This window comes from Phascolarctos cinereus, unplaced genomic scaffold, assembly GCF_003287225.1.
Source record: "Phascolarctos cinereus isolate Bilbo 61053 unplaced genomic scaffold, phaCin_HiC Scaffold_5;HRSCAF=322, whole genome shotgun sequence".
Classification (NCBI taxonomy): Eukaryota; Metazoa; Chordata; class Mammalia; order Diprotodontia; family Phascolarctidae; genus Phascolarctos; species Phascolarctos cinereus.
In genome coordinates, this window is record NW_027555958.1 from 426,342,945 (window position 1) to 426,365,437 (window position 22,493).

At 41.3% G+C, this 22,493-nt stretch overlaps 1 protein-coding gene and 1 pseudogene across 8 annotated transcripts in view; one reads left to right on the forward strand and one right to left on the reverse strand.

The window, feature by feature from the left end:
* The first annotated feature begins 244 nt into the window (after nucleotides 1-244).
* LOC110209995 (ubiquitin-like protein NEDD8 pseudogene) lies at nucleotides 245-860 on the forward strand (annotated as a pseudogene).
* Nucleotides 861-10,109: 9,249 nt separating this feature from the next.
* UAP1 (UDP-N-acetylglucosamine pyrophosphorylase 1) overlaps nucleotides 10,110-22,493 on the reverse strand; it is a 49,333-nt gene continuing 36,949 nt past the window's right edge. For 6 of the 8 annotated variants that reach the window (XM_078156529.1, XM_078156525.1, XM_020988614.2 and 3 more), the window contains 6 exons: nucleotides 20,910-21,103; nucleotides 17,928-18,068; nucleotides 16,917-17,105; nucleotides 15,254-15,304; nucleotides 11,665-11,731; nucleotides 10,110-10,575 (listed from right to left, as the gene is read on the reverse strand). In XM_078156529.1, coding sequence (XP_078012655.1) covers nucleotides 10,483-10,575; nucleotides 11,665-11,731; nucleotides 15,254-15,304; nucleotides 16,917-17,105; nucleotides 17,928-18,068; nucleotides 20,910-21,103 — 735 coding nt within the window. In that variant the 3' untranslated portion in view covers nucleotides 10,110-10,482. The remainder of the gene's footprint in view (nucleotides 10,576-11,664; nucleotides 11,732-15,253; nucleotides 15,305-16,916; nucleotides 17,106-17,927; nucleotides 18,069-20,909; nucleotides 21,104-22,493) is intronic. The other 2 variants (XM_078156530.1, XM_020988619.2) reach the window with 1 other exon arrangement.

Sequence of the window (22,493 nt, forward strand, 5' to 3'; positions counted from 1 at the left end):
TCAAATTCGGAGGTTGGACCAGACGATCTTAGGCCTTGTCAAGCTCTAACTAAACCCCAGCCTGGACAAGGATGGCTACAGGAGATCATCTAAGCACCTCCTCCTTTTTCAATTCCTTCATGTCTTGAGCAGGTTGTTAACTTACCCATATCAGCACCGTTCATAAAAAACAGAATTGATGCAACATTCCAACTAGACCAGAATTTTATCCTACTTCAGATCCAAGGAACATTTGGTGCAAAAATAGGATCGTCTCCTCCCATGCCAGCCTTGGAAGATTATGGGCAAAGGGGTGCTGGTGAGCGGAGGCAGCGGCAGCAGCAGCAGCAATTCATCCACAAGAAGCTTGGCTACAGGGGGAAGATGCTGACAGGAAAGGAAATTGAGATTGACGTTGAACCCACAGACAAGGTGGAACGGATCAAGGAGCGAGTAGAAGAGAAAGAAGGAATTCCTCCACAGAAGCAGCGACTCATCTACAGTGGCAAACAGATGAACGACAAGAAGACAGCTGCTGATTGCAAGATCCAGGAAGGTTCAGTCCTCCATTTGGTGTTGCCTCTTCGTGGGGGAGGTGGCCTTGGGCAGTGATGGACCTCCCTCTACTTTATTCCCTTACCCCATCACTTATAATGATGCGCCATACACCCTTCCACTTCCTGGAACAACAGAACCACCACCTCCTCCCCAGGACAGATACCCAGGTGTTTCTGTCTGTCGCTGGGAGGTCTGTGAGGACCCCAGAGTGCAGCCCTCTGGGCCTGCAGGGCCCTTTGCTAGCTGTTGGTTTTTAGTTTGTGATCTCGCCTGCCCCTTCCCTCATGGCTGTGTCTTGGTTGTTAATAAAGACTTTTCCCAGCCTCCTGGAAAAAAAAAAAGATTATGGGCAAAGGGCCCATCTAACTCAGAATTAGATCATTACATACTCCAAGAGCTTTCTCACTAATAATAATAAAAGCTAGCATTGGATATCATTCTTTGAGGTTTGCTACATGCTTTACAGATATGATCTCTTTTTTGTCAGCATCCTGACAATAAGAGCTAACATTTGCTAAGTATGTTACAATTACTATATCATTTGAGTCTCACAACAACCTTGGGAGGTAGATGCTATTACCATCCCCATTTTACATGTAAAGAAACTGAGGCAGAGATTTAATAACTTGCCCAGGATCACATGGGAATAAGTGTCTGAGACAGAATTTGAATGTAGATCTTCCCTGACTCCAGGCCCGGCACTCTTTCCACTGAATCAATTTGCTATAGACCATGACTTTTATCTAACTGTTTTTTAATCTATGGTAACCATCCAACATAAGAAGGGCCAAAAGTTTATAACCATTTGTATGAAATGGATACTTTTTATTAACCCAGCGCCTTAGCCCAGTGCCTGGCATGCAATAAGACTTAGTAAATACTTGCTGCCTGTCTCATTCTATACACTATTCTATTTTTGTAGTCACTGAATCAGACATTGGATTGGAAAGAACCATAGAGGTTCTCTGGTCTAACCCATTCATTTTGCAGAGAAGAAAATGGAGGCACACAGCTAGGTTAAATGACTTTCCTGAATATTAAGTAGCAGACCTGATATTTGAACCCTGAATATCCAACTAACTCAGGGTTCTTGTGGCCACCCTACCTCCCGAGGCACCTTTCTCTGCCTCATTTCTAATTGTCACATCTTGCCAGTTTAGGTTCTTGGGCAAAATAAATAGCAACACCCATAATCCTCTAGGTACAGAAATAGAAATAAGCTACGGTTTTGTAGAAGGGTGTCACAACATTTCCTCTTGTGTTTTCAATGCCCTTCGTGGAGGTGCCCATTGTGTTGGCTTCTATGGCTACTCTATCATATCAGGTTGTTGTCTAAAAAGAATGGGCTGCTAGGTGGCACAGTGGATAGAGCACTGGTCTTGGAATCAGGAAGATTCATGCTCAGAAGTTCAAATCCAATCTCAGACATTTACTAGCAGCGTAACCCTGGATATGTCACTAAGCCCTGTTTGCCTCCATTTCCTTATCTGGAAAATGAGCTGGAGAAGGAAATGACAAACCATTCCAGTACCTTTGCTAAGAAAACCCCAAATGGGGTCACAGAGAGTTGGACTCAACTGAAAACAACTCAACGACAAAATAAAGAAAACAGTTTCCAGTGAGTCTTCGCTCCTTTTTTCTAGGCTGTAATTGAAAGCTTGAAACCCATCATCCTCCAAGTCAGGAGTTATTCACCTTTAGAATATCATGGACCTCTTTGGCAGTCTGGTGAAGCTTAGGAACTTCTCAGAATATTTTTAATTTTTTTTAATTTAAATTGAAGGACATGATCAATTTAAAGATTAATGACAATAAAGATGTAGTTTTCCCCATCTAAGTTCAAAGATCCCCTGAAATCCATTGGTGAGCTCCAGTTGAAGAACCTCTGCTCCAAGTAGAGTCGCAATGAACAATTTATTTCAGCCTCCAGCATCTAAGACTGCCAGCAAACAATCGATGCCCATAGAGTTACTGAAAGGCAAATATCTGTTGGGGCTTTAGATCTTTTGAAATTAAAGTTAAAACCCTGGAGTGAAATGAGGAGGAAGGAGTATTTCAGTAATTTCAGAGGGGTGTTTTCTTTCCCTTGACCTCGTTACAAAAGACCTTTTGTACCCACTATCTTACGAAGACTTTCACCATCAGGGAAAACTGGCACATGCTGATAAACAAGGCAAGCACCAGGCCTGTGGAAGAGTGATTTACTGGAATCTAAATCAGTATCCAAATAGGCAAGTTCTGCTGTAATTGGCCCTGCTAACTCAGCCACGCTCGTAGTCTCAGACACCTTCCCCCAACATTTTTTCCAAATCAACAGGAAAAAATCAGCAGTCAGCTTGACTTTATTCATGCGGCAGCACATTGCACCTTGAAGTTAAGTTGAATTTCACATTTTGCCCTACTATTTCATTATTAATCATCATGAAATATAAAACAAGTTTTTAAAAAGTTCCTCCTCGACTACTAAGAATAAATTATTTCAAAATTTTCTCCCATTTTTATTTTTGGTTTGTTTTTTTTCTTTAGGAAACAGAGCAAAATATATTAAGAGGGGGGAAAATAATTGGTTTGGACTTTTTCTCTAAATATGTGGCATAGGAGGAAAACACTGAATTTTGAGTAAGAGAATATTAGTTCAAGTTATAGTTTTGTTATTCACTGTGGGAAGGACATTTCTTCTCTGTGTGCCTCAGTTTCCCCAGCTGTCAAATGAGAATTGGACTAAAAGAGTTTTAAGGCCTTTTCCAGCTCCAACATTCTCTGATCCCATAAGAACATGGCAAAATCACAGGTTTAAGGAGATTAATTAGGAATGCCCTGGAGAGCAATTGGGCATATGTTTGGTAGTTTATAGGGTAACTAATCTTTTTTTCCCCTTCTAGAAGGCTGACTGGAACAATGGCCCCAGGATGCTCTGACCAGAATGCCCTTTACTATCTTAGGAATTTGCTTAGCCTGGTGTACAAAGTTAGGCAGAAACTAAAGGCCAGGAAGACTTCTTATATTGAAGATGGGGACAAGAACAAAGATCCCTCCCAGAAAAAGGCGCTTGAACTCTTACCTCATTCCCAAGCCCTTTCACTAAAAAGTGAAAATGGAAAGATAGACTCGAAGATAGAAAACCCAAGTCCTATACTAGGTCCCATGCTAATTACCTATTTATCTTTGGTCAACTATCTTTCCCTGTCTAGGCCTCAAGATTCTTCATCTGTTAAAAGGAAGGTTTGAGAGAGGCAGAGGAGGGTTGTAGATAGAGCACTCTCCCCTCTCCTCTCCTTTCCCCTCCCCTCTCCTTACCTTTACTCTCCTCCTCTGCCTTTACCCAAAGGTGTTCAGCCCAAAGGAAGGCAAATTTTGATGGCCTAATGCTACCTTCTTAATTTGAGGTTTACTGGCTAGATTTTTTTCTCAAAGACCAAGCCTTAAACCGAATTCACTCTGGAGCTCACAAATTAAACAACACTTCCCTGCCCAAGCACCACTTAATGGTTATTGTTTGGGCCTTCTTGGCTCAGAGCAAATGTAAATAGTAACTGTTTCTCTTTTGGCCAGCAAACCTAAAGGTCTTCCCCTCCCAGTTTGATGCCTGCCCCCCCCATGAAAGGGGCCATCCTCTGACTCACTTTTTTTTTTAAAGCTAATTAAAATTTTTAGTTTTAATTTATGGAATAAAACAAGCATTTCCATAACATAGTACAATAAAGAAGATGATCGTACATGAAACTTCAAATCTACTACACACAATTTGCTATTACTTTTAAACACACAACAAAATTATCATGGGAATTTCTTTTTTTCCCCCTTTCCTCCCCTCCCCCATCCTACAGATATCTACCATTAGACACAAAAAGGCAGATATCTGTAAAATTATTCTTTTTTTTTTTAGACAATACATATACATTCCTATTAAACATATTTTCACATTAGTGATATTGTTAGGAAGAATTAGAACCACAAGAAAGAGAAAACAAAACAGAAGGAAAAAAAGCAGCAAATAGTATGCTTTGATCTGCAAACTCCATAGCTCTTTCTTTGGATCCCTGACTCACTTTTTTTTTTGTTTTTGTTTTTTGGCAATTGGGGTTAAGTGACTTGCCCAGGGTCACACAGCTAAGTAAGTGTCAATGTTTGGTCTGAGGCCGGATTTGAACTCAGGTCCTCCTGACTTCAGGCCGGTGCTCTATCCACTGTGCCACCCTGACTCATTTTTAAAGAGGCCTCACTCAAAGTGAGAACCTAGAAAGACCTTAGCTTGAAATGGCCAAGGTCTCCCACTGCATCCTGGGCCATCTCCAGTCATCATGATTGATATCTGGCTGCTGGACCCAGATGGCTCTGGAGGAGAAAGTGAGGCTGATGACCTTGCACAGCTCTCACTCACTCAAATCAAAGTCAATTGCAAATCACGGCATCATCTCCCTGATGCCATGGGCCTCTTCAAGAACCAAGGACCAACCACACAGCCTATCTTGGAGGCAGAAAGACCTCTCTTGCAGTCTTGCCTTTTCTCCAGACTGGCTGTGTGAACCCACGCAAATCACTTTGCACTAGAAGAGAGGGAGCGAGAGGGAACTCACTGAGAGTTCCCTCTATCAATGAAAACACAATTGCAGAAAAAAAAAATTGGGAGTTAGAGGGAGCCCAGTTTGGGCTAGATGACCATATAGTGTCTTTCCAGCTTGATGGCTTTCGACACATTACTTTTGGGTTGTTTCTGGGGGAGGGTTTTCCATACTGTGTGGGTCTGCTGCCCTCTGCTGAACAGCATCGGGCCTACCCAGGACAGAAATGATTACTCTCCAGTGAGCACAGCCAACCTAGGACAAACCTCAAACTGACGACATGTGTCTGACTCACAGGAACTAGCTTATTCTGCATGTGCTAATAAAATAAAAATTTTAAATCAAGTAATAAAGTCTGCTTAAGTTACACATTTGATACTCATTACTTCCGGGCACATTCACTTTCACTCAGAAGTGCCCACAAATTCCTTCTCAAGCCAATTTTTCCCCCTTTTTTCCCTTTTTTTTTTTTTTTGCTTCCGGGCTTCCTCTAACGTCCATGATCCAAGGCAATCCCCTGGCCAGTCTACAAGCCCAAAAGTTAGGGTGGGCTGGCTACAAGAATGTTGACATCAACTTCAGAAAAGTGAATTCTAATGCACTGAGGGGAGCAAAACATATGAAGATACAAGCTGAAGACCTCCAGAGCAGCCAGGTCAAAGCAAATGCTTAGAGGATCTGTGTCAGTCAACAGTCATTTACCAATGTAGCACAGCCAGCCCTGGTCCCCACTGCCTGAAGGCCAAGTATGCTATATTTCACTCCTTCCCCAGGGTTCCAGGGTACCCTTAAGGGAGTTTGAGGTGTGTATCTACGCTCCCACCAATGGCATTTTCCCAAATGGGAGGGTCAGTCCTTTGCAACCTCAGTTCCATTTGACCACTAACAATCAGATTAGATTTTACAAGGAAATATTACTCAAAGATATAATTACAAGTAATAAACCTACTCCCCCAACACATGGGAGGCATAATCTTCCCTCCCCTTTTTACAACACCCTGGGGAGGGCAAGGGGTAGGATTCACAGCTTAGCTCAGCTCTTATAGAGGCCAGTCCCAGATCCAAGCTAACCTCCCCGCCCAAGCTCAAGTCCCAGGCACTCTGGCTTCTTAGGACCTCACTGCTGGGCTGCCTGACTGCACCGTCACTAGCTCTAAGGTCCCCGTGGCTCTGTCCACACTTGAAACTGCAGACAAATAAAACAGAACAGAAACAAATACTCCTGAGCCCATTTCTTGGAGCCAGGGTAGAAGAGGGTATAGGGGAAGGAAGTCTTTTCCCTCTCACCGTTGCAGCCCATACTGTAGGGGAACTGTTATCTTTACCCTCTGGTTTTGTTGTTGTTTGTCCTTGGCTCTCGAAGAGAAGAGGAAAACACTTGGAGGGAAAGAGAGAGGAAAGTTAGGTAACATTATCTCCCATAATCAGAGTGCTCAGGTAGAAGTCCATACAACAAAGAGGAAAGAAGGGAGGAGAGACTGACACTTGAATCTCTCTCTGGACTAAAGAAAGAACACACACACACATTTGCAAAGCAAGTGTCATAATTCTTGATACCTGTGGCAAAGGAGATTTAGGGAAAGCAATCCCTTTAATCTCTCACAAAAAGACATTATTTCATATACTACCATGAAATTCATAGTATCCTTCCCCCTACGATCAGGATTCATCATAGAATCGTTGATTTAGAACCATAAACGGATCTTAGCAGCCCTCTAATCCCTTTATTTTCAATATGAGGAAACTGAGTTTGGGGAAGGCCAAGAGATTTGGTCACAGGCCCACAATTAGAAAGATGCAGAGCTGGGATTCAAAGGCCCTCCTGTCACTCTTTGCTCTGTGTTCCCTTCCACTAATACTACATTTGTTTTCTTAGAGAGTATAGGTCCTCCAGGGTTATCATATTTCAGAAACAGGGATATCAAAAGGCAATTACGGCCAGCTTCCAGTAAGCTGTAGAAAGGAAGAAAATGGGAGAGAAGCAAGCTGGAAGTTCAATTCTATCTATATAGAACCTTCTTGGAGACAACAGGGAAAGAAGGAAAAAAGCATTAAGTGCCTACTGTGTGCTGCGCATCCTGCTAAGTGATTTATAAACATTATCTTATTTGGTCCTCACAACAACTTTGGGAGGTAGGTACTATTATTATCCTCACTTTACAATTGAGGAAAGTGAGACAAACAATGGTTAAGTGACTTGCCCAAGGGTCACAGGGCTTGTAAGTATCTGAAACCAAATTTGAACTCATGTCTTCCTGACTCAAGGCCCTGTCTACTGAAGCCACCGAGGTGCCTTGATGAAAAACAACTATAATTTACATTAGGTTTCTAGCAGGAATTTGCTAATTGCTGATCAAGGAAACCAGGAACATACTATTGGGTGGGGGGGGGGGGACTTGGGCAAAGTCCCAGAAACAAGGCTGACTACAGATAAAACCTTACCCTAGAGTTACTAGCAAGTACGACAGAGGGCTAAGAGCCTTGGGCAAGCCTGGAAGACAATGAGCATTTCCCAGTGACCCAAAGACAGTCTACTATTTGTGCTTCTGCATGTAACAGCTACTACGAACAAAATTTACACACAGAAGGCTGGACTTTGCGCTAGAATTGGGGGTTATCTGGGTTGGAAAGAACACTGGATGTGACCCTAGAAGAGCCACCTTAGCTGTCTAATTATCTAAATCAGGGATGAAGAATCTGAGGCTTTGAGGCCACATGTGGCCCTCTAGGTCCTCAAGTGCATCCCTCTGACTGAATCCAGACTTCACAGGACAAATTCCCTAAATAAAAGGATTTGTTCCGTAAACTTGGACTCAGTCAAAAGGCTGCATCCAGAGACCTAGAAGGCCACATGTGGCCTGAAGGCCACAGGTTTCTAAACCAACCACTGAGCATTTGAAGTAAGAAGTACAACTATCCTTTTATTAATAGATCATCAAAGTTAAGAGACATTCTCATGATCCCATGGTAATCTGGCACAGTCAGGATTTGAACCTAGGTATTCTGAATCCAAGTTCAATGTTCACTCTACTGTCCCCCCCCTCCAAAGAGCTCCCTACTTCAGATGACAGAGTATGTGACTTCAGAGCAGGGCATACTTCAATTCTGACTTTGTTTCTCCAGCCCCAATACAGAGACTGGCACATGGTCAGCCCTTAATGAATGCTTGCACAAAACGAAATTTGACCATTTTATGAAATTTTCCCCTGAATATAAAAGCCTTATGGCAACGTTTATGCTTTTTTTTTTAGATTCAAATCTGACATGGAAAAAAGATTCAAAAACTTATGCAAATTGGAACAGCTAGGTGGTGTGGTGGATGGAACATTAGCCCTAGAGTCAGGAGGACCCGAGTTCAAATCCAGCCTCAGATACTTACTAGCTATACGACCCTGGGCAAGTCACTTAACTCCGGTTGTCTCCAAAAAGAAAAACAAAACAAAACCTTATGCAAGTTGCATTTCAGACTAGCCAATGGACAACCCAGAAAATCCTCACAGAGTACATAGAGAATTGCTGATTAAACTTTTTATCTCACTGGCAAGAGAACTAGGAGAAAATTTCGCAAGACAATGTCATAGAATGGAAATAGCCCTGGGGTGGAAGTCAGAAGACCCACCGAGTTTAATTCCTTACTCTGAATCCTACTCCGGCCACTAACTAGTTATGATCAAGTCACTTCATCTATGGGTTTGGCTCTTCATCTGTAGAAATGAGGCCTGAATTAAATGATCTCTAAGGTCCTTTCCAACACCAACATTCTATAAATCTATTAATATTTGGAATTTGTCAACTTGTACATGGGAAAACAGCAGATTGGCAAAGATGACAAACAAGGGAAAAGGACAAATGCTGGAGGGTCTGTGGGAAAACAAGTATATTAACTCACTGTTGGTAGAGTTGTGAACTGGTCCATCCATTCTGAAAAGCAATTTAGAATTGTGCCCCCAAAGCTATGCATACCTTTTGGCCCAGTTATTAGCGCTATAACCCAAAGAATTAAAGAGGAAAAGGACCCAAAATTGGAAACAGATAGGAGTGGCCATCAACTGAGGAATGGCTGAACAAGTTATGGTATGTGTATACTAGAGAATACTATTGTTGTAGGAAATGATAGAGGATGGCTTCAGAGAAACAAGGGAAGACTTGTAGAAATTGGTGCAGAGTGAGGTGAGCAGACTTGGTGGCCCATTTATACAATTAAACAACAACAACTTTGAAAAACTCAGATATTCTAATCAACAAAATGACCAACCAAAATATGTTACCTAATTCCTAATAGAGAAGAACTTGGCGTATGAAATGACACATTTTAGGGTGGAGGTGAGGCACGGTGAAATGCAAGAATTTGTGTTACTTGATTCTACATGTTTGTAAGAGGGGTTTTGTTTTTCTTGCTTTCTCAATTGGGGTGTGGGGAGGAGGAGGGAGAGAGGAGGGAGAGAATGCAGATCTGAAAAAAAATAGAATTTTAAAAACCCTGTTGGGGGGCACCAGCCCTGAAGTCAGGAGAAGCTGAGTACAAATCCAGCCTCAGACCAAACACTTGACACTTACTAGCTGTGTGACCCTGGGCAAGTAATCTCAATTGCCTTTAAAAACAAACAAACAAACAAACAAACAAACAAAAAACTCTGAGAGAAGAAAGTACTGATACAAAATTCCAAAGTCTCAAGCAAAGCAAAATGAAAGTAATACTGAAGATACAAAAGGGATAAATCCTGAGGATGTTGTCCAATGACTTTGCAAGCTTTTCCTAGAAGAATTTCTTTTTTCTCCACACATTATCCCATGGTAGTTCATGAAAGTCTTAGGCTGCATATCTTCTTTTTATATGAGCCAGGTAGTAATGAGATTTAAGATTTAAAGGACTCTTCCAACTCTGTAATTTCTACAAGGTCTAAAACCCAACAGCAAGAAGGAGTTTATTTTATGATCTACTTTTTTGTTTTTTTTATGAAAAGGTAAAGTCAGAGAAAATAGAATTCAAACTTAGTACCACATAAACGATTCGTGTACAATGGTTTATTACTCTATACAACTTGAAAAATAAATGTTCCCAATTCTGAGTAAGACAGCAAGAAACACCTTTGATGGTGTTTAGCCAGAGGAAATTTCCTTGTACAGCCATTGTGTTCCTTTTCTGGGCAGAAAATATACAATAAAAAATATAAATAAGAACTTCAATGAGCCACAAGCCAAGAGGAAATCTCAGTCTGGGCAATGAGCTCTCCAGGGAGTTTTTAACAGCTGGAACAAGTGAAACAATTAACCCAATGGATTCCCAAACTTCAGCCTTCTATGACTGCCCTTGACATTCCTTCCCAGTTGGCCCGTTACAAATGAGAGTGACTCCTGTGGATACATGGCACAGCCATGTAGCTCAGATGCCATTCTTCACCAGCTCATGGACACCATTCTCATCAATGATTAAAGGAGCATGGAATTCTTTTTCTGCCACATAACTTTCAAGGCCCTAAAGGTAGAGAAGATGAAACACAAAGTTAGAAATCTGCTGGGCTTATTCTTAGTAACAATGAACTAAAGGGAGGGTATCCTAAGTCGGGCTAACATGTGAAAACTCAAAAACCCAGTGAGAATCTACGAAATACAGGTTTCCGAAGCAGGCTCACTGGCCCAACATGACCGAAATTTAAAACCTAAAAAGAGGGAATCAGTCTATGATTATGTTACAGTTACTTAACCTCAAAGTGCAAGAAGACAACAATCATTCTTTCCATCCATCCCCATTACCCAACATGGCTGTTTCTAGCAGGAGATGGTCTTGGAAGACAGACCTACAACACTGTTTCAGTAATGCTGCCAAAGAACATAGTAAGAAAAAGCACCCAAAGAGTTCTAGAACCTCTCCATTCACAAGATTTTAAAAACTGAACAGACTGTGCATCTAAACAAGTTGGATTATTAAGGATTAAAGTTACGATGCATTAAATAGAAACAAAGAGAACCTATTTTAAAACAACACCATTTGGAATCAGTTAGGCCCCAATGACCCCCAGAACAGCGGCCAATCCAATCCCACAACAATTTCATCATCAGTATTTCATGTGTACAGAGCATGGTGCTGAGCTCTATGGTGGGGTGTGAGGAAGGAAGTTTAGAGGCCTCAAGCTTGTAGTTTACTAGCACCAAACCATGCTTGTGGCTTTGATATAGAGTTTTAATGGCAGAAGAATCCAAATGCAGGGATTCATAGCCTGGGGTTTGTGAACTTAATTTTTTTGGATAAATGTATTTTATTAGAATTGGTTTCCTTTATAACTCTATGGATTTAATTTTATGCATTTAAAGACATTAGGGAGAGGAGTCCATCGACTTTACCAGACTGCCAAAGGGGTCCAGGACACACGAAAGGTTAAAGAGGCCCTGAGATTAAGGATATCCAAAACAAATGCAATTTTTAAAATTTGCTGCTATAGTACAGCTCTGTTCTGTGGGTACACTTAGAACATTTCTGACAATTCTATGTTCTATGATGTTTTTGCAGATGGATATAAACAAGTAAAACTTGAAGTGTGTGGGGGTGTATAATTAGAGAACTTACTTCGCCAGCATAGGAGACAAGAGGCGAGATTTCACACTGAATGGGTAGGTCATTGGCATCCTTCAAGCTAAAAAAAGAGAATAGCACCAACATCAAAAACTCCACTTCTTTAATTATTTATTAGATTGGAAAGCGATAGAGCTTGCAACTTCCTTGAAGTCTGGGAGATAACATAGGTAACTCACTGTTATATTTCATATCAGCACCTGTACTCACAAATGCATTCAATGAATGCCATTTCACATCAACAATAGGTCCAAGATTGAAAAATGCTACATTCATGGGAAGTTGCCTTCATATATTGTCTTCGTGGTCATAAAATCTATCAGGGACTCATGTTAGTGACTTGCTGTTCAGTCATTTCAATCGTGTCCAACTCCTCATGCCCCCATTTGGGTTTTTTTTGGTCAAACATAGGGGAGTGGTTTGCCATTTCCTTCTCCAGCTCATTTTACAGATAGGGAAACTGAGGCAAACAGGGTTAAGTGACTTGCCCAGTCACACTGCTAGTAAGTGTCTGAGGCCAGATTTGAACTCACGAAGATGAGTCTTCGTGACTCCAGGCTTGGCACTCTATCCACTGCGCCACCTAGCTGCCCCATGTTAGTGATAACGGATAGCATAAAGTTGTTCACATTAGAAAAAGACATTCAACGGCATTACTATTTAAATCACTTTGTTCATATTAACACATTCACCTCTCCTACATCTTAAAAATATTCTTCTGATTTCCAAAACCATCATTAGCCCTTTATGTTATTTCTCAGTACCTGCTTTTCTACAGAGATGGATGAAAGGGCAAATGACATGTTTCCCAAATAAGCCAGGCTGACTCATTTAATGAGAAAGAATTGGTCGTTTTTACCTGCAAAGTAGTTCTCTGTGCCTATTACCAAAGACCCTTTCAAAGAAGTGGCATAGCCTGGGTACTTCAGGTTGACAGTGGCCTACCTCCAGTTCTGGGGCTGACTCCATTGGTATCACAGCAGTGACAAGGCCAAATTCACCACTTTCTTTTGCATAAATTCATATTTAGTCCAGTTTAAGACTCCAAGTTTCTAAAATATTTAAGTAATATCAAAGCCAGCAATGTTGGCAATACTTTTTAGTCACTTGGCTTCTGGCCTGTGCATTAATTCAAGGGGACAGTGACCAACAATACCAGAATCTAATTTCCTGCTGACCTTATGGCATCAAATCATAACTGTTTCAGAAGACCTGAGGTGAGAGACAGTGCTGCTCAGTGGCTAGAGCCGACCTCCGAGCTGGGAAGGCCTGTGCTCAAGCACAGGCTGGAACTCCTCAGTGCTCCAGATGTGACTCAGGCTCGAGGCTGCAGTTCACATGCTGAGGTGCCCTGGCATAAAGGGCACCTGCAGCAATGAAATCCCAAGTGTGGATCGAAATAAAAGACCCTGGGCACTGGTGGAATAAGCCAACCTAGCCAGAGTTCTTACTGTCTGTCATCCTTAGAGAGAAGCAGGACTGCTCAGCCCAGCAGGCAAGGCTCTCTGTGATCTCTGGTCTGACCTTCCCTCTCCTACCGCTGCCCAACGTGAACTTCCACTCCAGCCAGGCCTAGCTCCTTGCTTGCCATATCCTCAATATGCCATGTTCATTCTCCACTTTTTCTTGCTTCTGAGCCCACTCAAATGCCCCACCCCCTCTCCTTCTGCCTCCCCAAATCCCACTAATGCTTCAAAGGTCAATCTCAGAGCACACTGAGCTCCTGTTTCTTTGAATTGCCATAGCTCATCTATTTTTATTACTCCCTTTTGCACTTAATTATATCTAGCTCTGTAGTCTTGTTTAACTATTTCATTTTCAACCAGAATACAAACTTCTGAAAGGCAAGAAACTGCCATTCTTATGCTTCCTTTGTTTTCATCACTGACTAGCATACTATTAGGTACAAAACAAAACACCCAAAAATGTTCTACTCTCAGAGGTTTTAGTCGGCAAAAAAACACCCCACAGGACCGGTGACTGGAGAGACTTTAAAATATAAACTTACCTAATACAGGTAAGGTGGAAGCTATCACCATTAAGCTTAAAATCTCAAGGCATAAACAGCTTGCATTCTCCAGCCGTGGGCATCTGACGGGATTGGGGCCCCCTCCAGGTGCTAGCACTTTCACTTTGATGAACTGTTTCTTACCCTTTTCATCAAAAATACCTCTTTTTCCTCTACCCCTATTTTGCCTCTTCTCTTTCCTAATCCCCACTTCCATTCAATCTTGTCTTCTGGCTCTAAGGACCCCCCCAAAAAAAAACAATTTCAGCCTCTCATGACTCTATTTTAGGAGAAATTTTAAATTAGACTTCATTGGTCCAAATTACAATATTAAAAAGGTTTAAGTACTAAAAAATGAATGCTACTACATAAAACTCAAACTCTTATTTTAGTTGAGATTATTAGATGCTATAAGGCAGACATATAAAGAACCAATGCTTCATTTTACAATAGCAGTTGCTGAAACCCAATGATGAGAAATCTGGCATGAGAAACCAAGAAGATGGTATACCAGCCAACAATTTTTTAAGAGATCAAAAGGAGCTGCTCTGACCATTCACTAGAATGAACCTAAAGAATGAGCTCTTTTCCTCATGGATAAGTGCCATCTTACAGGATAACCATTCTGATTAGGAGTGGATGGTCCTTCACCTACATTCAACAGGACTCTGGAGGGAATTCACATATACTACTCTTGTCAAGATCCAACTGTGTCACAGTGGTAGGAGAAAGCTCATGGGTGAAGTTGATTTCATAGCTGACCTATTGAAAAGAAAAAAGCTTCCCTTCCCAGAGGCCCTTTTTCCAATTTTTTTTTCATTTCCCAATTCATTTTACTTAAATTCAAATTACATTTTACTTAAAAGTCTAACTCAAGCCTACACATCTTCAGAGTACATAAAAATGATTGAGCTGACTCTTCAGGTGCAAAGATGTCGATTTCATCACATCCTGCACTAGACACCAGGCTAGAGAAGGTATATCCTGGTTTTAGCTGAAAACTCCTTGTCAGTATAATGGGGTAAAATTTTCACTTTGTCATTCTAGTAAAACTAGAGAAAGTAAAACTAGTGCACAATGATTAAAGAGAAGAGCCATGAGAAATTTCACTACAAATTCAGGTCCCTGAAATGAATGTCCATGTCTCAGATGAGAAGTCATCTTTCTGTAGGCAACACTTTCTTCTCCCACACAAGCATAATTCTCAAAGCTAGGTGTAGAGAGTGCAATTTTTATCTATAGTGATGCCCTAGAGGGTACTAGGAACCCACGCCAACCACTGCTAGCTTATAACCTGCTCTCACTCTGCAATAAACCTATCCACTGCAAACTTGACCACCCCTCTTCAGATTCTTTAGTAAAGCATGCCCCAGCTCCATCATGCACAGCGATTCTCTGCGTTAGTGTGTCTTCCAAAGGCCTGCTACCAGGGAAGCAGTGCACCCCACCAAAAGCTCAAGTTATTCTCCCCCAATATGTCTCGTAGCTGTCCAGTACTCTGAGCTGCAAAGCCTGTAAGTACCCAGGGAAGCACAGCCCCGTCACCATGCACTGCAGGCAGCCAGGTATATTTACTTGTGATTGACATCAGCTGTGAGCGGCTCTGACTTTCCATTTGTAGCATGGCTATGTGGGAATAAACAAGCATTAATGGGAATGAATACAAATAAAACAATAATAATGAAAGACAATGAGTATACAAGACGCTTGAGCGGCCTACTGGTACTTTGTTATTAATGTTGAAATTACAAGTAAGACAAAGAAAAACCAAAGGAAAAAAATCCAATGAACAAAGCTAGCTACAACAATGATCTGCTTCAGCATACTCATAGATCAACCTTGTTGACCCTTATGCAGAAGTCTGCTGACCTTCTTCCATGAACTGAAAGAGGTCACAGTCCCTGTTAAACTGGAAACATGGTGTGGGCGCGGACTACGTGGAATGCGTATCACACAGAAGAAATTTTATCTGTCATCTAGTCTAACTCCCGTCTGAATCATGAATTCCATCTACAGAATCCTCAGTAGGAGAACTCTCCAGCTCTAAGTGGACATCTCCAGTGACAGGGGCTTGCCATCCACAAACACTCCCAGGCAATCAAGTCATAATGTGTTACTGGAGTCAGGACTTCAGCAGCAGCTAAGTGTTTTAAACATAAAATATGAGATACATGCAGTTTAAAGGCTGTATCTTTCTCATCATTTCATCTGGATCTTGAATACTTCCAGCGATTACTAACTCTGACAATCCAAAGTACTATAGGTTCTTCATCCAGGAGGGTCAGGGCACACCGATGGAATACACTTCCCTCCAGGGCACCTACGTTTCACACTTAGTACCATGGTGACCCTATTCGCCACTCTTCTGAGACCTCTGTGAGAGCGAGGGGAGCTCCGGTGGGTTCCAGAGGATGTGCCTTGAACAGTCACATTTCTATAGCAGCAAAGCAGCTGCTTCCAAAGAATCAAGAGGTACAGGAATGGGAGAGAGAACTTAAACCATGGTGGAGAATACCACTTCTGATTTCCTTGGGTAAGGGGGACTCCTAGGTGAGGAAACTCCCTCTACTAATGCAAGTTGGCACCTTCTTTGCAACTGAAAATCTTAAGAGAGTTGTCTACAGCTGTGGTGTCAAACTCAGACAGAAATGGAAGGAGATCGCCAAGGACCACATACTGACTTAGAAAACCACAAATTAACATTATCTATGTTGTGCTGTATTTTTATTTTGTTTTGTCAATTATCTCCCAATAACACTTTAATCTGGTTTGGGCTGCACATGGGATTCTGCCCTAGCTTGGGAAGGACACCTTTGGCCTAAAGCCCCAGGGTGATAACAGCCAAAAAGGTGTCCGAGATAGGACTTGAACCCAAGTCTCCCAGGCTTCAGGCCACTTCTCTGTCCACTACAGCACGTTGCCCCTTTCACCACATAAAAAGTGTATGGGATATAAAAAGAAAGTACTTGTCATCTACTATTCAATAGGTAACTAATGATAAGATGGCATATTATGATAACAAGAGATTCAGGGTAGTTAAATCTTTAACTGGAAAATAATCTAGTTTTCTCTGAGGCAATCATCATAGCCAAATTCTTCACATGAAGAACCGCTCAAATCTCAATTATCCCCTTTCTAAAAGAGTGGAGAATAATGGACTATGTGAAAGAGAAGTGGGAAGCTGCACAGTCCCAGGGGATATGCCCAGGGTCACAGAGTGAGCAGGAACTGTCCTTACCGAGGAATGGCAGGAAGACGAGACCCATTTTCATCTATGAAGTGACCCCCAGCGTTGAGGACCCAGCAGTGATGCAGGGACATTAACGCATGCCGCGCAGTCGTGGGGTTGTCCTTCCCATTCTGACTGTCTGCATTCTTCAAGGGCGAGAACTCATCTTCCCGCAATACTTCATACACCACAAACTTCCTGGAGTAGAACCATAAGAGACAATTATGAAATAACACAAGCCTAGCTATCTCCCGACATAACAACACCCTTCAACTTCAATACTATGCTCTCAGTTTAATCCCACACGAATGCTACATAAATTAATGTTTATGGATCAGTTTCAGTCCTTCACACTGGAAACCTGAGATTTTTCTTTCCAATGTGGAACTGAGGTGGTTATGTTCATATCTCAAATGAAAAGTGTATTTCAGAAAAATTAGAAATCCTAACATGAGGAAAGACTATGCTAAAATTTGTTTTAAGCCAAAAGTACCACAAAGAAAGAGGCCAAAGGATCTCTTAGACATATTGAAGGAGAAGCTATTCAGAGCAAGGGAAATGTTAGCTCTTCTTATGTTAATCAAACTCTGAGAAGCTCATTTCAAAACAGAAATGGTATCTGCTTCAGAGAGTTCTGCAGTTTCAAAAATTTGCAATGAGATAAACATTTATTCACAGATCAGAAATAGCTTCTAAATACAAAACAGTCGATCCTTCATCTTATCGGCCATAGGATTGGAACCAAAAGAAACAGTTCAGTTTGTAAGGGAGCCAACCAGATAAGGTCAGTGATGAATTCAGGAATTTATCCCATGGACAATTCTAACCAAACTACTAGGAAAGAGGCTTCACATATGGGGCAGAGATAGTAAGTTTAGATTGAACACTTGTAATCAAGTAACCATGTCTGGTACCACAGACATAATATTAGCTTATCAAGTCTTTCTTTGGGGGCAGCACAGTGAGTAAGAGATGGCATTACGTTTGTTTAATCTTGTTTGGGCACAGCAGAAAACATACTTAGCAAACTGAAAGATGTCGAAGACAAATTTTTCCATCTTTATCCCATTTGGTTTGTCTGGCTTAATGAGTTGCCCCTGGGTATCCACATATGGAATCTTCTTCTGAGCCACGTGGTGCTGCAACTGTGGTTCATAAATGCTAGGTGGGGAAAAGAATGAAGTCATAAGCTTCCAGACTTGGAATGCTAGGTAATCTATTTGTATTACATCTGTCACCCAAATTTCCAAGTCCAAATGTGTCTTAATCATTGAGAGCCATTCAACACCAAAGCTCCCAGGAATGAAATACTAAAAGTATCCAGGACCAACTATTAAGTTTCAACTCACTTCTAAAATTATAAAATTATAAATTATATAAATTTTAAAATGAACAAACTTGCCTACATATGGGCTTACATTATTCATAAGCCAAAAATATAGCACAAATTGATGAATCTGGCCTCATGTTTTGGTTCTTTTTATGTTTTCCTTTTAGCTTAACCTGTTTTAATCAAGAAGAAGAGATCCAAGATGGCGAAGGGACCACAAACAATACCATGGTTAGGTCTATTGCTACATTCTTTCCAGCAATTATAACATCATAGGTGAACATTTACTATTAATACCCATTATTACTACAAAATGTTAAAAGTTTCTCATTTAAAACATCACTAGCTCTGCAAGATTACAGGACAGGTGCTCTTACTGTCTTAGCATATCTACAAAGAAATATGATGTGATGCAAGAGCCCATCTGAGTAAGATGATGTCTCTTCCCCCCTCAATTCACACTCCCCAGATGCCTTCTGCCACTACCTCCACCTTCACCCCATTTCATATTATGAAGTGACCCTTCTCTTTGACAAGGCAAACCTCTCTATGTGAACAAGCAATTCCGTTCCATTTCATCTTTCCTTCTACTATCCCCCATTCTCTCACTAATCTTCAATCTCTCCTTGTCTATTGTCAGCTTCCCTACTGCCCACACACGTGACCATGTCTTCCTTAGCCTCAAAAAAAAAAAAACCAAACCAAAACCTCATTTGATCCATCCATCCCAGTATTTATCATCCCATCTCTGTCTTCCCTTTTGTGGCTAAACTCCCTACAATAGGTGACTCCACTTCTTTCCTCTCACTATCTTCTTACAACTCTACAGTCTTGCTTCCAATCTCCCCATTCACCTGAAACTGCTCTCCCCAAAGCTACCAATGATCACTTAGTTGCTCAATCAAATGGCCTTTTCTTCTCGATTCCCATCCTTCTTGACTTCTTTTTTGATACTCTCTTCTCTCTAGGTTTTCAGGATACTGCTCTCTCTTGGGTTTCCTCAGTCTCTTTTGCTAGATTTCCATCCAGGTCATGCCCACTAAATGGGTGCCCCCTGGGTCTCTGTCCTGGGCCCTCTTCTCTTTTTTTTAAATACTTGGTGACTCCATCATCTCCAAGGGATTCAATTATCATCTCTAGGCTAACGATTCTCAAATCTGCTTATCCAGCTCTAACTTCTATACTAACCTTAAGTTTCATATCTCCAACTGCTTATCGGACATCTCAAGCTAGAAGTCTCACAGACAACTTAAACTCAATATGGCCAAAACGGAACTCATTCTCTCTCCCTCCAAGCCCTCTCCTCTTCACAACATCTTTACTATTGTGGAAGGTACCACCAATCTCCCAGTCACCTGGACTCCTCATTCTCACCACCCATGTCCAATCTGTTGCTACATTCTTTTTGACCTCTGTAACCTCTAACACCCCCTTGCCACCTGTGACATTGCTACCCCCTGCAGGCCTTCATCACCTCATGCCTGAACTATTATAATTGCCACTAGTTGGCCTCTCTGCTTTAGGTCTCATGCCTCTACAATCCATCCTCCACTGAGCCATCAAATCGCTCTTCCTAATGCACAGATTTGACAATGTCACTTAACTGTCTACTCAACAGGCTCCAGGGAATTCCTATCACGTCCAGGATCAAATATAAAATGCAGTCAAAGCCCTTCACAACCTGTCCCTCCCTTCTGCCCCACTACTCCATTCTCTTACACCTTACAACCTCTCATACCCTGTGATCCACTGACACTGGTCTGCCAACCTGGCATTTTCACTGGCTGCCCCCTCACACCAGGAATTCCCTCCCACCTCATCCCCACCTCCTGGCTTCCCTGGCTTCTTCCAAGTCCCAGATACAATCCCATGTTGTACAGGGAGCCTTTCCAAATCTCCCCTTCCTTCTCTGCTGATCATCTCCTGTCTTTTATCCTGTATTTCTCTTCTTCGTACAGTCTTTTGCACGCTGTCTCCCCCAGCAGACTGTAAGCTTGAGAATAAGGGCTGTGTTCTATCTTTGTATCCCCAGGGCTTAACACAGTGGCTGACACACAGTAGGCACTCAAATATTTACTGACAATATAGTTATAATATTTCAGTGTTTCAAATGATCTCTAATCTCACTGACGTGGGCATTTCCTCCAACAAGGTAGTTATTGTGGTCAAATTCATCACTGGGTGATCAGTTTCCTACTATTCAGCTTTTCCAAACTTAGCTAAGATGGTTCTTACACAAAACAATAATTTTATTAATAATAAAAACCCTTTACATCTGTATATAGCTTTGCAAAGCACTTGGCATATGCATTACCTCATTTAATCTTCACAGAACTATCAGGGAGGGGCAGGGTAGGAACAACTACTCCCATTTTACAGATAAGGTAATGATTTTGGAATGTGTAAATAATTTATTTCCAGGCACATAGCTGGTAAACCTGCCTCTCTTGCTCCCTCAGAGGGTTACTGTAAAGATCAGATGAGATTATGGATATGACAGATGAATACAGATATGTACAAATGTTACATGTTGGGGTGACACTGCCCACAGGTCAGTCTGAGTCTCCTGATTTGGGGGGTTACGACTTCAAGCTGTCAGGAACAAAAGCTGAACATTTAGGGTTACAGATGGAGAGTAAATGGGAGGAGTAAGGGCTCTGGAAGGTCCATACTTGACCACATCTCTCAGGAAAGGCACAGTGAAGAAATGATTGGCAATGTTCCCTGCATTGAACAGCAGCCGTCCATCGGGGCTTCGCCTCTGGGCTGTGGCCAGTGAGATTTCACTATATTCTACCACCTGGTAGACACCATCAACTCTACACACTACCCCAACAGGCTCCGTAGGGTTCGTCTTCTCCACAACCTGCCCACAAGTGAAAGAAAAGAGAACATACTCAAATGCTGCTGACTTGCTTCAGCATCCTTTGCTATGGTTTTATTAATTAGTATTTCTCTGCTAGCAAAAACAAAAACAAAATAGAACTTTAGAGTCAGAGATTCTTAACCCTGGGTTCAAAAACTTTTAAAGGAATTTATTTTGAGAATTCCATTTCTAAATAATGGGTTTCCCTTGTAATACTATGTATTTTAATTTTTGCTTTTTAAAACATGATTCTTATAAGGGGCACAAAGATTTCATCAGACTGCCTGCCCTAAGGGGTCCATGATACACAAAAGACAAAGAACTTCTGGTTAGGAAGAATGTCAGGCTGGTCCTCAGTCATTAGACATGTTATCCCTTGCCAAGCCTAGAGGTAAAGACTTAGGAGAACCTAACAGAGACTGTACTCTGTTAAAATAATTTTTAAGAACCTAGGGTTAGCTCCACACCATGATGGAACATCAGACTAGTGATATGATGGAGCAGAGGAAACAAAACACTAGACCATCTAGTCAGCCTGGATTAGCTGAATATCCTTACATGTTTTCATATGGAATATTTCTTAATTTCATATGGAAATGAGCTGTCTCCTTCCTAGTCAGCTTGCCTAATTAGAAATCTCCAACTAGAAGATTCGTTTTTAAAAACACATATATAAATATATAAAATTCAATATACATATTGAATATGCATACTACTATGAATATACATACCATACATACATGCTTAAAGGAAAGTAGACTAGAAATAATTAAACCTGGAGTTTAATCCCCATTCTGACAATAAATCTGTGCCTGCAATCAAATTACTCTATCCATTAACGGTTTCTAAATCTATCTGAACCTAACCAGAGCTAATCAAAAGATAAATGAAATAACATGATTCTTTGGGATTCACAAGAGAAAGGTGCTTCAGGAATTGACACCATTCTCATTTTATTATCCAAATATTTCTTACATGTTATTCTTTTCTAAGTACAAAAGTCACTTTGAACATATACTCATCATTCCCACCTAGCTGCTTGCTACTCCACCACTAATGAGCTATGATTAGGGCAGCCATTCCACATCTCTAGGCCTCGATGTCCTTCACTGTACAATGAAAGGCCTGAGCTACATGGCTTCCAAGGCCCATTTTAGTTCTACTCATTTATGCACATGTCAGTTATGATGATCATTCTATGATTCACAATCAATGGACACTCAGACAAGCAAAGAGTCTCAAAAGCATACAGAATTTATACCAACCAATTGGATACCCTTGACCCTAATGCTGGCTTTAATGTGTGGATCAGAGAAAAACAATTGAACTCCCAACCAAAAATGACACCAAAGTGCCAGGTATTTGGAAGAAGAAAGAAGGAGAAGAAAAA